This window comes from Mycteria americana, chromosome 2 (assembly GCF_035582795.1).
Source record: "Mycteria americana isolate JAX WOST 10 ecotype Jacksonville Zoo and Gardens chromosome 2, USCA_MyAme_1.0, whole genome shotgun sequence".
Taxonomy (NCBI): Eukaryota; Metazoa; Chordata; class Aves; order Ciconiiformes; family Ciconiidae; genus Mycteria; species Mycteria americana.
In genome coordinates, this window is record NC_134366.1 from 150,858,910 (window position 1) to 150,873,605 (window position 14,696).

A 14,696-nucleotide genomic window follows, 5' to 3' on the forward strand; every position below is an offset into this window, starting at 1 on the left:
GTTACTGTGACAAATACAGCTCTTCTCTAACCTAGAAGACTCTCTAAGGCCTAGTGAAACCAAGCATGAATCTATCCTGAGGAATCTGTGAAGCAAGCAATGGAAAAAGAGTACCTAGTAACTAGTCTGTCTGGGACTAACAAATATTCTGAAAGATTTGGTTAGAATCTGAACATCCCATATTTTGAAATGAAGGGAAAACAGGACAGCTGAGACTTTACTTCAGTGATCTCTGAGTAAAAGAGGAGAATAAAAACCTGTTGCTGACATTTGCATTTGTGCACAATGTCCCAAGAACACTTGGCTCAGGGGATGCTCTTAAAAGTAATGCCCACATTCATCTTCCTGAGCAGGGGGAAGAGAAGCAGCAAAACACGCGGTATTTTCAAGTGTTCTTTAAAAACCCTAACAAATTAAAACAAAACAAACAAACAAAAGGGTGAGGGCACACCGTGTAAATGGTAGTCCCTTTCCATAATGAATACACTAAAGAGAGAGAAGAAATACATTTTGTGAAAAGGTATTTTAAAACAAACTTAACAGGGCAAGTCCCCAAGTGCAACTTAATGACTTCAGACTGAACCATCAATGTAATTTTGCCTTTCCTCAAAAAGATTAAGCCATTACTTCACCTGGCACAACACCACAGTGAGAAACAACATGCACTATCCAGGACTTGTCTTCTCCAAGGCTTTCATTGGCAATAGTGGACATGGCACTGCTGCAGCACAGCCTGATATAGAAATATCCCAAAGCCAATTTCCCAGCCAGCTATATATTATAGAACATCCATCATTGCCTTTGGAAGTCCAGAAAGAAATGCCACAGTAAGCTGGAGCCCTTAATATTTATGAATGCAAAGAAATAAAGACTTCCTCACGTCATAAGGTCTTTTTAATTAGTTTTATAATCCTGTATACACTTAAAAATGTAACCCTCATCATATCACATTGATAAAACAGCATGCACACAAAGTGCTTTACAGAAGTTGTACAGTATACATTCTGCTTGGAAGCACCAGTGCCTATCAATGGCGACTAAGGCTCTCTCATGTACTTGTGCACAGATTCACTCATCATGAGCCGTATTTATATTTGGAAGTTCAACACACTGGACGGAGAAGCAGCCCGAGCCACTATGCACTCTCACCTCAATATACCTGGGCAAATACAGGCAAGCTGTTATTTACTGTAAATAAACAGTAAATAATTATAACGTCCAATAACTGTCAGATTAATTCAGATTAGCAGTAGAATTTTGTCACTTCAAATATACCATGGTTCACTAAGGAGTTTTGTTCATGAGTCCCTTTTTACTAAAGTGTCTTTGTGGGCAAATTCTTAGAGAATAATTTTTTAAAAATTAGAAAAGAAATGGGCTATGGAATCAAATTTGAGACTTAAATGTATTCGCTTTTCCTAGTTAAGCCTATCCATTACCTATTGCTGTTCTCATTACACTATAAAATCAAAGGAGCACCTAAAGCTGCTAATGTCCGCTAGTACCTCCAAGTAAAGGATGTCTAGAAAGACTTCCAACATATTGGGGTGGTGCTGAGCTCTTTCTGGGTTAGGCCTTTAGCAACCTGAGATCACAGAGAGAGGGACTTCCACAAAGCACTGCGGATTTCTGTCCTTAGACTGGCCTGATGCTCTTCCATTGAGATCCTCAGACTCCTAGAGCCTGCAGCAATGTCTTGAGCTGGAAAAATCCTTTCCAGAGCTGACTTTGAGAGATGAGGTTTTCTGCACTCACAGTTCGGCTCACAGTATTATAGAAAGGAAATAAAAGCATGAGACATGGCTATGGAAATGAATATTAATGGTTACTATTAACATAATTTAGCTTCAGTTAGAATGAACAACAAGACGACAATTATACATGAAAAATTAGCTTTTATTACAAATGTTTAGTAATAAGTAATGATTTTTCAATTTTTTTTTTTTTTTACTTACTAAACCTAAACATACAAAGTCAGAAGCAAACAAGAAATTGCTTGGTTAAAATCTTACTGAAGGTTAACTTGTCAGTAGTTCTATCAGATTTCCTGCAAGGCTTGCTTTTAAAATGTCTTATTTATTGTACTATCAGCTTTCCTTTACAGAGATGCTCATCCTCCAGTAGAGATGTGTAGTCATCAACATGGATGATTTGATTCATTTATATAAACAGAAGAAAGAAAAAATAAGTTGTATCCATCTCTCAGTATAAAACCTATTTCTATATGTTACGCTTGCACATAATTTAGAGCCTGATACACTGGCTTCTGAAGCCAAAGACAGCTCTTACACTGACTGCAGCATGCACCATATCAGAAGGGCAACGTTACTAATTTCATATTAATTGGTGAAAGTATTCTTTGGTCACAAACATCCTATATCTACCCAGTTTACAGTATCTCAGAAACTATTTTTCACCCTTTTTAAATAGCTTGTTTACATTTTTATTTTATTCCATGGCTTTGAGATTTTTCTCCTGCATGTATAATCCATATCTGTGTGCATGCATGTGCACAAAATGTATTCGAGTTGTTTCTATGCAGACAGATCAGGAGTGAAGAAAGGATGTCCTTTATCTTCTGATACTTTTCAGATGTCAGACTGCAACAGCTCTAGTCTAAAATGGCCTTTTACTGGAGTCCCTCTGGATAGGCAATTCATATTTAGTGCACTGCATTAGTAAAGTTTTCAGAATCACAAAATATGAAAACTGTGATCATTTCATTACATTGTCTATTACACTGTAAAGCCACATTATTCAAAATCAAAGTCTTATTTTTGGTGGGAAAAGTTTAAGAGAGTAAGGGAAAAGAAAGCTGCTAATGATGCAAGCAAGAGTGTCTGGACAATGACACTTTGCTTAAAAGGCACACCAAGAAAAGGCAAGCTAGGTTCCTCTCCTGATGGTTTAAATCTGTTTTATATTTTTTCTTATATACACAGATATGCATATATATGTGTGTATACCTACACAAATATATGTACGCTCACATACCTTTGAGTTTTTGAGAATAGAAAGTTCAAGAATTAGAAATTCATTTTAAATAAATAAGAATGACACTAATAGGGGGAGGTTGGTGCTGTTATTTTTTGCTGCATTATGATTATAATCTAGTGACACAGTGATATGATTATACCATTTTTTACTCTACATCATTTCATTGTATAAATGTGAGGCATAAGACTATCAGGTGCATTTATCTTGCCTAAAGTAATTTTTATGGATCTTCTGTGTTCTTGCTTTTTCATAAGGGATGGTCATTACTTTAAGAAATATGAAGAGAGTTGAGGGTAATGTTGTTCTAACAATCACAATTAAAATTTATTTGACTCTAGGGTTTACATGTTAGAGCGTGGCGTGCACGCAAACACACACACAGAATGACAATGACAACAATGGCTGTATACAGCTCAAACCAAAGTACTGGTCCCAGCACGGCTGTAGTAGGCTGATCTTGTAAAAACTTTTGTTTTCCTTTCGCACAAGCTTTATGATATAATGCATCGTTTCCAAAATCTGCACTGTTCCATCTAAATGGTCCACATATGATGATGGTAAATGTTAAGAGGTATGAGATGATTACTAACTTCCAGAAAACATTTAACAGAAGATGCCCATACAGTAGTCACCATTAAAAGTTTAACAGCTGAAGGTTGAATGTGAAGATCTTTTCAGCTGTATTGTTTAAAGAAGTATGACTATCACAGTAAAGTTATTTACACAAAAGGCAACAATAGTAAAGATATCAATAGAGAACACAGTAGATTGTTCAGAAAGTGGATCACATTTTCTGCTAAGTCTGAAATACTTCTTGCAATGTTGTAAATTCTATCTACTAGATATCCCACAATATAAACCAGACAGAAGAACTTGTAAAAAGATATTAAGAGCTTGGTCCTGCATTTCTGATTCCCCAAAATCTACCACAGAAGACCACAGGAGTTTTGAATGTTTAGCAATTGCAGGACAAAACCCTCAGAGGACTGTAAAATGTTGCTTCTTTTCAGCACTTATTATATATATAAGTATTCAATTGATTTTTCTTTGGCTTTTAAATCACTATCCCTTCGTATCTATAACGTGAAACCAACTCAAACCAAACCCAAACCACTAATAACTTCCCTCTCCCCTCAAAACAGTGATAAAAAATTAAATGAACCAGAAAACATATCTAGAAAGTGTAGCTGTTACTTCATTATAAAACTACGGTGCAAAATAGAGGTTTATACTGGTCAGAATTGCAATAGCAATTGGAAATTTACACTGAAGGAGTGACTGCAAGTATTGCTTCTCCTTAATAACAGAAAAATCAAAACTGATTAGGCACTTGTTTTCTTGTTTAATGAGAGATCATTCAGTGTGTGTAAAAATGATAGAAATACTCTCTAAAAGAATGCTCTGTAGCATAACAACTGTATTGCTCAACTACAGCCACAGTCCCTGGTTCAGGAGAGCAGAAAAACATGTGCCTATTACTTATTTTATGCTTAAATCCTACTGATACGAATGGGCTGGATACATGTTCAAGTGCTGTCCTGAACTGGGATGCTTGCCGAAATTGGAGTTCTAAAAGACAATATAGTGGTGAGCTTCTTTTCATTATACTACAATACCAATTTTATCTAATCCAGCTCTGCTCTCCACAATATTGTCCTCGTACTTCCTAATAAAAAAGAAAACAGGCATAAAATAAATAGGATAACCAAAGATTACATAATAAATATGCTACTAAGTGGGAGGAAAAATATATTGCAACGTAAGGCTCTGTAGTGTTGCACAATCAAGAAATCGTTCCAGGTGCTCCAAAACACAACTCCTAATGTACAACACCAAGTTACCACTGTACACCTGAAAAAGATTTGGAAGTAACAGGTTAAACTTCTATTACATTAAACATTTGAAAATATAAACAAGTGGTAATGTGTTTCACTGCCTGTGCAGAACAGCATGTATGTTCTTTCGCTGCTCCAATTGTCATTGCTTGTGAAGGAAAACTCAAAAGATTGGGGTTTTGAAAACTCTCATAATCGAATTCCTTCAGACTTACAAAGTTACCAGTGTCCACACTGACTCATAGTATTATCTCTGAAAGTAAAACAAACTCAGAAATTTTGTTGCCTCCGTTTCTTTGCATCCATCGCATCTAGGATAGGTTGCCTCTTTGCAGTGTACCTCTGACGAAGCTCCTCAATTTCTCGTTCCATCATAGGGTCCAAAGCCTTTAATCGCATCTGTAATTCTTCTAAACTCAGATTCTTTAACTGTAAAACAACCACCAAACAAAAAGAAGAAAAGCACAAAAAATATTAAAAACTATTTACAATGAAAATGAAAACCACCACCTTTCATAATCCTTTAACTTACAGTTGCGGTGTTGTGTTTGTTTTTTTTTTTTTAAACACACTTTGAGTGTATGTATACACATATATAACTGTTTATATAACCAAAAGCCTTAGTATGCTCCACGGTAAATAATTTAACAGTATAGAAAAATACAAACACACACGGTACATTTAATTAAAAAAAATACAATTACTTTGCAAACGTTGCAAATAGGTTGCAAATAAATATAGGGCTGGAGTTTAACTCATTAGGCTGAAAAAAAGCATGCCACAGTATACACAATTATGTTCATGTATATAAATTATATTGCCTAATCAAATACTTCTTACTGAACTTCAGTAGAACTTCTTATAGAAGCCTGAAAAATAGACAGCTGCTGTTAGTAATAGTCTGACAGATATTTAGAGGTACTTTCCGATAAGAATGACAAGGCACCTGTCTTCCTCAACAGATTGCTGCCAGAACTAGTCAAAGCAAATTGCCAACAGAGTGTTTAAATAATACATGAAATAATTTTCTGAATTCATGGGAGGGAGTTACCTTTGACCAAGCTCTTCTCTTTCTAAAACTATTTTCTCACAAATGTTAAACAGTTCATTACATTGTATTCATTAAGAGCGATGGGTCATATAACAAGTAAATTGCTTCACTGGCTTTGCTGGCTGCTGCAAATGAGTTGGAGTCCTCAGGTGCTGGAGCATGTCAGGCACTGCTGCCCCAGCTGCCCTTGCACGGAAGGATCTACATTGGAAATATGTTCCTTTGGCTGGCCTATGTATTTTTTTCTTTTTTCCTTGATGAAGTCTAGTGCCTTTCTGCATTTTCTCTCTTGTCAGAATTGCCTATGTGCCAATTACTCTTCACCGAGTGTGAAAAATATCAACAAATTTCAAGGAGCACAAATAATTTCATCCTAGGAAAGTGATAATCTATATTTTGTTTGCAAATATTCTGACATTGCAAACAAGCACACCACCTAACTCAGGGGCAAAAAAAAAAAAGAAAAAGTTTTCTGAATCATCCTGCTAATTGGTCGACACTTCGTTCGTGAATCTAGGGCAGTCTTCCATCAACACAGTCTGATCTGTTTTCCCTGAGGAATGAAATGCTACTTTTGATCTTTATTTTTATCAGCATCTGAGGTATATAAATTAACAACACATATTGCTACATACAGTCCAAACCCCAGCATTATGACTTCTACTAATAGAGTACACTGTACATAGTAAACAAATAACTTAAAAGTCATAATAAAGAGGGAGTGCAGATCAGAAATTCACAGAAGAGCCTAAGGAAGGAGATGCACATTTTCATGCAACATCATTTTAACAATAAGATTCCTAATGAAGATGAGAATTAAAATGCAGATGTCAAAATACCTTCCAGGATCAAAGATCCTTAGACCTGTATGAGCTTCAGAGACCTCAGATGCGCTCAGTAGCTCATCAGTAATGTCTGTCTCTCCCAAGGACAAATGACACCTTTCATTTCTTAGGAGGGAAAGAGTTGCCTCCCAAGGAATTAAATATAATCTAGTTTACTGTATTTCTCCCATTTGGTATATGCAAGAAAGGATGGGGAAAAGGAATCATAATTCCTCAGTCACCAAGACTTTTGCAGAAAAACACCTTTCTGTTTTCAGAGAAAGAAAAGATTAAAAAAAAAACCCCAAACACAACATTATCTTTCATTTTTAGCCCATTGGTAAATGTAACTGGCACACGACAGACACTTTTCAGTGAAGGTATTCTTTTAGAGGACTGAAGTGTCAAAGAGATTTGCAGTATAATGAGAAGAGACAACAGTGCCGATTCCCCTGTTTAACTGATCTCAACGCAGCACAGATGAGAGGAGCAATAAAACCACTTTTTTTAGCATGTGTGAGGGGAGAAACATATTTGGGGCTCCATAGACCAGCAAATGGACTATGGAAGGCACCATGAATAATCTCTTGAGTGTTTTGTGAGAACTGCCACTGATGAAGTCTCCTACCCGCTCTGGGCCACCCTGGGTAGCTATTCCCTTTCAGTCACCACTATAGACATCAGGCTTACGCTGGCAAGAACAGACTCCAACTCATGTGATCACATAATTATTCTGCACTGAAAAACATTTTTTTTATAAATTGTCAGAGAAGAATGTGATGGGTGAGTTTTTATTTAAATTTCAATCAAGAAACAGAGCCAGCAAACAGAATTAAATATTCTTTAAAGATCACAGACAGCTGGGCTGGAAATTAAAATATAAAGAGAATGAATTTTTAAATCCAGAGAATAAGAATCGTTCAGAATGATCTCAGCCACGTCACCCAGGGGACCCAGGGAGCTGCAGTACTCAGCTGTATGAACGGCTGATGCTCAGGACAGTCAAAGGAAGTAAATGACAGAAAACAGGGACATTAAGAAACTGAAAAGAGACTTACGAAGGTCTCATCTATCTGACACCAGATGCTGGATTAGGCAGAGCGCTCTATGTACCATAGAAAACCACTTAAGCACATCTAAAAGCCACAGCTGACTCTAGGGGGTGTGTGTCCGTGTCCATGGACATGTATGTCTCCTTGGTAAATTTAAAAATATTTTTTCTTTACTTCTGTCTGTGCTATAGATATTACCTTGTAAAGCCTGAAGCCTGCAAAAGCCTAAATGCTGAATGCAACAGCAAATGTATCAAATGAGACGCACAGAAATAATTCAAACAAGATATTTAATTATTCCTATGTAATTTATTCCCCTGCACAATAAATATTTTTATTCAAATTCTTAAAGCAATAGAGCTCAGCACTCTCACTTACTTTCACTTGCAAACAGTTTGCAATTTAAACTGCCATAAATTATTTCCCACGTAGTTTGTTGTTGTAAATACTAGGGCTACCAGCGTTAATGGGAAGAGAGGAAAGCATTCAGCTGTGCAAGCTACAGGAATTCAAAAAGGTTTTAAATTATATTTTGATAGCTTTTTAAAAGCTGTAAACTGTAGCAGTTCAGTAATCAGGATAGTATGTGTCTGACAATGATAGTTCAATTTCTGCCACTCCAAATAATGGAATCAATCATGTCCTTTCGGAGATCAAACACCCACAATCACAACAGACAGCAATTAGTGTCAAGATGGGCCACCTCCAAGACAGAGGTCTTCAGTGACTGGAGTTTCTGGTAAAAGCATTTGCCTTCACTGGGACCCCTCATGTCACCAGGTAATCACATGGGTTTGGGAAAGCAACAGTCCGAACTTCAATTTATAATGCCATGAATCTATCAATTACATAAAATAATATATAATATTCAGAAAGTGTGTGCATCTGTTTTACACAGACATTTCGTCTTTTAGAGCGGGTATGCATACTCAGTTTTCCAGTAGAAAAAGGTGTTTACAGAAAAAAAAAAACCTTTTCTCCTGAAAGGTATATTTCTTAATCTAATCACTAAAGAGAGTTACAATGGATAAGGGAAGTAAGGAAAAAAACAAGGCAAAACTGTCTCCAGATTCAGATAACACTGAATAATTTCTTCTACAAGCCGATGGATTCTCAAGACACAGTCGCACCCAAAGAAGCCACGCTGAAATTCTCTTCTCTGCTTTGCTAGAGCAAAGGAAGCAGACTTTGCCTACGAAGAGAACAGCTAACAGTCATCCTTGCAGGGCAAGCTCCCAGTGGTGCAAGCTGAGTGCCAGCAGCTCGTGCCTCTGCCTTCTCCTCTCCTGGATGTAGGGGAAATCCTGGCAGAAGAAAGGCACCTATGCAGAATGGAGCTCCATCAACCCAAGCTTCCAGCGGCAGAAGGTCCTTTCAGCAGCGCCACCCTGAGCTGGGACAACCAGCACAGAATCAAAGCTTAACTAACCTTTTAACTGAACTTACTTTGGTCAATACCTGTTTCAGGTTGATTGCATTTTTTACATGTCTGCGAACAGCGACACACAAGGCATTCTTTCCTCACATACTGATGTGGTTGTTTCTCAGAACCAAACTTCAGCAAGGGAAGTGCAATAATTTTTACTTTTTTGGTCTTTCAGTCTAACTTCTTGCATCCCAGATGGACCAGCTTCATTGGGATCAGTATTTTCAGCAAACCAAAGAGTAATTAATTGCAGTCAATACTACTTCTGCCTGCAAGAGGACCTTTACATATTTTGTTCGCAACCCTGGTCAAATCATACTGACAAAAATTCAGACCAAAATGGGTGCTTGGAAAATATATATGCGTTCCTGTCTACAGACCTGAGTTCTGTAGCAGTAAGCTGAGAAGGAAGGAGATGAAGTACAACCAAAAATGGACTCTCAGAAGTCATCAAGTCAACGGGTGCAATGCAAATCCTGACTACTGGCTTCCACATGTGTCCGGCACAGGAGTCAGGAGGAAGGACAGGCATCCGAGATACTCGGTGGTGCCTGCGGTCCATGGATTTAGGTGAAGGGGTCTGGAAAAGAGTCTGGAACTCATTAGCCGCACTTGGCCAGCACATATCCCTAGCCATCCAAACTTTTCAGGGGGCGAAAGCCAAAGTTTTGGTGGATGTAACACACTATAATCTTAATCCACCCTTGACAGCTAACAGAGGTAAATAAAACCTCTAGGCCTGTGATGTTTTCAATATGATAAAATTAGATTTCATTAGTAATTCCATAATGCATGAGTTACCATTGCAAATCTCCAGTCTATCAAACTAAATTATGGAATACTGCCATTAAGCTGGCACAACGAAAACAAGCAAATGTATTTTCAGGGTTTAAATTGTTAAGAAAATAGATATTCAATCAAAAAATAATCTGTATCAAGTTGTTGTGTTTACTTGAAAAAACAAATTCTTCCTAGCAACTGCTTAAATGAATCTTACAGATGCAACATGCCTTATTAGAGGCCTTTGATTAAAAAAATATGGATTGTTAATACTGTATTCTGAGTCATCTATTTTCCCATCTGCTAGTAATTCCTACAATATGAACTATCAACAGAATGGCTAACAACAATAATTTTCTAAGGCAATTGCAGAAGTGGGTTGCCTATAGCACTTTCTAAGATTTAACCAGTGCATGCCTTGGATTGTTTTGTGTTGTTAGTGGCCTCAGGTAAGAGAAACTCTTTCTCTCCAGCTGTTCCCTTCCCTCTGCTAAGCAGAGTTTTCTTTTCTCTAATGGAATGAGCTCCACTGATGATTTCAAACGCTTTTTTTACTAATATGAAAAGTTAGACGTGAGTCAGGATCCAAAAGGTACAAGGTGGGCCTTTTCTGACCAATTTTTCTGGTCTACAAATTCAAACTCAAAATCCATGAATCTGACTTACGTAGCAGTTTTCTCAGGCCTGTGTGCAAGGAAATACTCCACTGTTGTCTGTTCAGCTGCTCCCGTGCGGGAATGAGGGGAGAACCGCTGTATGTCCTGTGCTGACAGGGCAAACTGTGCTGACCATAAGCAGTGTCAGGCAATGAGCTGAGACACCCACTGGCCACACATCAGAGCCCTGACTTGCTGTCATCCCCACCCCTGCTGTCACTACAGCGGGCAAATCAGTCACAAGAAAACAAACTTGGATGGGGGATTGAGTGAAAGCATTTATTTCAGGATATTTGAAAAGCATGTCTCCTTGTTGCAAAACATGGGGTTATACAAATATAAGAAGGATGTCATTTGCTATCATTATTTTTTACAATTTAGGAGAGAGAAGGAGTGACAACCTAACTTTCAAAAGCCAAATTTCATCCCACAGGACTGCAGTTACCTTAATCATTTTAAGGAGTAAAATAAGCACGTGGCACTGAGAGAAAATTAAAGATGGACAAGTTAACGTAATTTTAAAAAGTCTTTTTAGGGACAAAATTGTATATAAATGTCCCATCATTAATTCCTATTTTCATGAGTAAAACCTCCTCTGCTCAGACATTAAAATTGTACATCATTTTAATAATACAAAACTAAATCTCAGTGACTACCATCAACATTTTTCAGCTGTAGAAGGTTTTTCTTAGCTTCATACAAAGTTACACTTCAATAGCAAACCACCAAGGGGGAAAAAAGTTTTCTATAGCATTAGTGCATACTATCATTTGCATACCTTTGTTGAATACTGCCCAGGGCTCTCTGTTGAGCACAGTAAGTACTGCCAATCCTAAAATTCCAAAATCATGAGCTGGGTCCTTCACCTTCATTAAATTACCCTTAAAAATTAGATCCTAAAATAAAAGGTTTTTAGGAGGAGGGAGGTGTCTTTTTATTTCCCTTTTCATTTCTGAGTCATGAGGAGGCAGCTAGAATCTAAATATTTCTGCAATTAAAAACGCTAAAAAGTTCAGGGGAAAAAAATCGAGTAGCCCAAGACTTTAATGAGCAATCCTGACTACAGGAACTGAAATCTAAAGAAAAGCACAGATCATCATGAAATGCAGTGTAAATTTAGCAATAATACTAACTCTTGCCTATTGCAATTTTACCCAGTTCCTGACAAAACCAGTCATGAAGTGTGTCTTAATGCTTTATCATATCCTAAGCAGTTCAAATATAATTTACATTGGTTTTACCTCCTATAGCAGCTGATGTTCATGTAGTTGCAAGGTATATAATTTTCACTAAAACAAATAAAACAACACAGAACAATCTGAACATGGGGAAATAATCAGCAAGCAATGTATCTCAAAAACCTGGCAGCTAGTAAACATCCATTAATAAGCACCTTTGAGGTCAAATCCTTAGTGTCTGATAGATAATAAGTTTAATAAATAAATTCAATTTTAAAAGTGTACAGAAGGACAAAATCCTACCATTCCCTCTTTCCTATGTCATTTACAGAGAGTGTATTGTTACATTACACGCTTACAATTGAGTCTACTGAAGAACGACACTTTAATTTGCTATCACCTTCTCTTTAGAATTGCATCATCCATCACAGACATTTTTAAAAATTACTTTTAGAATTCACAGTTTGAAATGCCTTAGAGAAAATCTTGGTGTTTTTTTATATACTGTGATTTTCTGTACCAGGCATCTCAAGCTTAATGGTACAGTTAGCCCTGAAGAATACTATAAATGTTTACTGGAGCTCCCGACAGAGTAAATAATCTAAAGCTTAGGAAAACACTCCATCTGGATACTCACCATGCTATTTAAACTTGATTGCAAATATACCCACACAGTGCTGATAGAAAAGCAGCTAATCTAAAAATATACACCTGAGCTAAAAATATGCAGGATTTTCCCCCCAGCCCTTTCTGCTTTTGGAGAAAAAAAAAGCATGGGAAGAAAACAAACAAACAAACAAACAAACCCCAAACATCTTTTCAAATATTACCAAGCAAAGATATAAAGTTTTAAAACGAGAAGGAATTCTTTAGCTAGAGCTCTTAGTGTACTCAGTACGTAGTATCAAAAAGTCAGCATTTTATCTCTATTAATCTGTAGCTCTCCAGAGCAAGTGCTTTTAGTTATCCTTCATAATAAACACACTATCAGCAGGCACATTACAGTGCCCTTGAGTTCAACGTATCACATTTCAGCAAACTGCAGTTATCATTCAGCTATATAAACCCAATGTTACCTTCATATTCAAAAGTTTTCTCAAGTTAAGGCACTGCCTCCTTGACATCTGATTCTTCCATGAGAGGATCATTTTTAAAATGTTCAGAAAATAACAGTATTACTTTTTTGTAAAATTCTACTAATCTACATGTAAATGCAAGCTGTATCAAGAACAAAGATATAAACTATTCAGGATGAGAGCCTTTTAAAAAATAAAACCATTCAGTTAAGACCCCCAAACATCCTAAAGATAAAATAAAAAATGAAAGATGTTCCCAGTTTTGCTAAAATATTTTGTAAATGCAAATCAATATTGAAAAGTAAAGACATAAGTAACATGAAACAGAAGTCCTGAGGCTAAAAAGATAGCTGTATTAAAATCTACAAATTCATGAAATACACAATGATACCATTTAAAGCTGTTTTTCTTCAATAGTTCCATTTAAGATTATCTTAAAAGTAGAAAGAAAAATGGAAACTCATTGAATAATGAGTAATGACTCAACGAGATAGATGCATGCAGAGAGAATCTTGAAGTTAAAACCAGACCGAGGAAAGCACTTAACCTGAAGGGCAATGGAAGAGGCTAGAAGAACTTTAAACCTTAAACCTCAAACCTTAACATCCTAGTGAGGGACAATACAAGTGAATCTCACATTTCTTAGAAGTACAGAATGTTGATACTCAGAACTAAAACAAAAACGGATACAGCAAAACTAAATTTTCCTAACAGGAAAAGTCTGTTGGAGGAGAGACGCACCTCCCAATCCAAAACGCACGCTCAAATTTGTATCTTATTTGCTGAGCAACCTTGATTCAGTTATATTCTTTATAAGGAAGAAAATTCAGTTCAGTTTAAAACAGCCAATTTAGAAAGGATCTAGGCAAATAACACATCATCTTTAATAAATGGAAAAACGATAGACATGCTGTTTGCTGGGTTCTATTTTATTTCATGCAGAAAGCGTTCTAAGTCACGTACAACAGAGGATGGGTTGCAGCCCCTTTCGGTACAAGATGGAGAGGAAAAAAATCCTATAGTCCACAAACTTAGGGCAATTTTTAGGCAACAAATGGCAAGTTTCCTAAGCCCTGGGGGAAGGAAGAAAATATAGCAAAGATAGCAAAACTGAGACATCAGTTGAGAGAGGCCAGCAAAATATCAGAAAGAGCAGAATCTGAATGCAGCAACTGAACAAAGCCAGGGCTAAGCAGAGAGACTTAACTGAGCTGTTAGTCACAGCAGGGAGAAGAGATCCCTGCCTCGGGAAAGGCACACGGCTTACTGCCTTGGGAGAGGGGTCAGGGAGAGGACGATAGCCAAGCCTACCTGAGCTTAAGCACCAACACACAGCATGTGGATGCCGCACAGAGACCTGTAGCAATCTGGAAAGGGAGAAGCAATCCCCCAGCCCGAGGCTACCGGCATCTTTGCTAGACAGCAGCAAGTTTCATTTTCCGTACAACTTTAAGGAGTTAATAGAAGTGCTGTTAGCTTTTAAAGAATGAGTCTCAGTCTGCAGTTTCTCAAATTTTCTTTATTCTTTTCTCAATCATTTTTTTGAAATCTTTTTTCCCCCCACAGAACTGCTCGACTACCTATTTAGTTTGATGTAGTTCACAGTTTTCCTAAGCACTGAAATAACTCAGCTTGCTAAAAGATTTGGGCTCCCAACAGCAGCAGCATGGCCCGTGGAGTCCCTGGACAACAGAAGGGTACTGTTCCACTCCTGCATCATGTTCAGCAGCTCGCCAGCCACAGGGGCTGGAGATTTAATTTGCTTATGACAGCTCTGATGTTATGAAAACGGATTAAAATTATTTAGGAAACTTTTTAATT

General features: G+C 37.2%; 1 protein-coding gene across 4 annotated transcripts in view; it reads right to left on the reverse strand.

The window, feature by feature from the left end:
- Nucleotides 1-893: 893 nt before the first annotated feature.
- Nucleotides 894-14,696, reverse strand: part of STK3 (serine/threonine kinase 3) — a 144,835-nt gene continuing 131,032 nt past the window's right edge. For 3 of the 4 annotated variants that reach the window (XM_075495021.1, XM_075495020.1, XM_075495019.1), the window contains exon 11: nucleotides 4,747-5,261. In XM_075495021.1, coding sequence (XP_075351136.1) covers nucleotides 5,103-5,261 — 159 coding nt within the window. In that variant the 3' untranslated portion in view covers nucleotides 4,747-5,102. Of the gene's footprint in view, nucleotides 5,262-14,696 lie in introns of all 4 variants that reach the window. The other variant, XM_075495022.1, reaches the window with a different exon arrangement.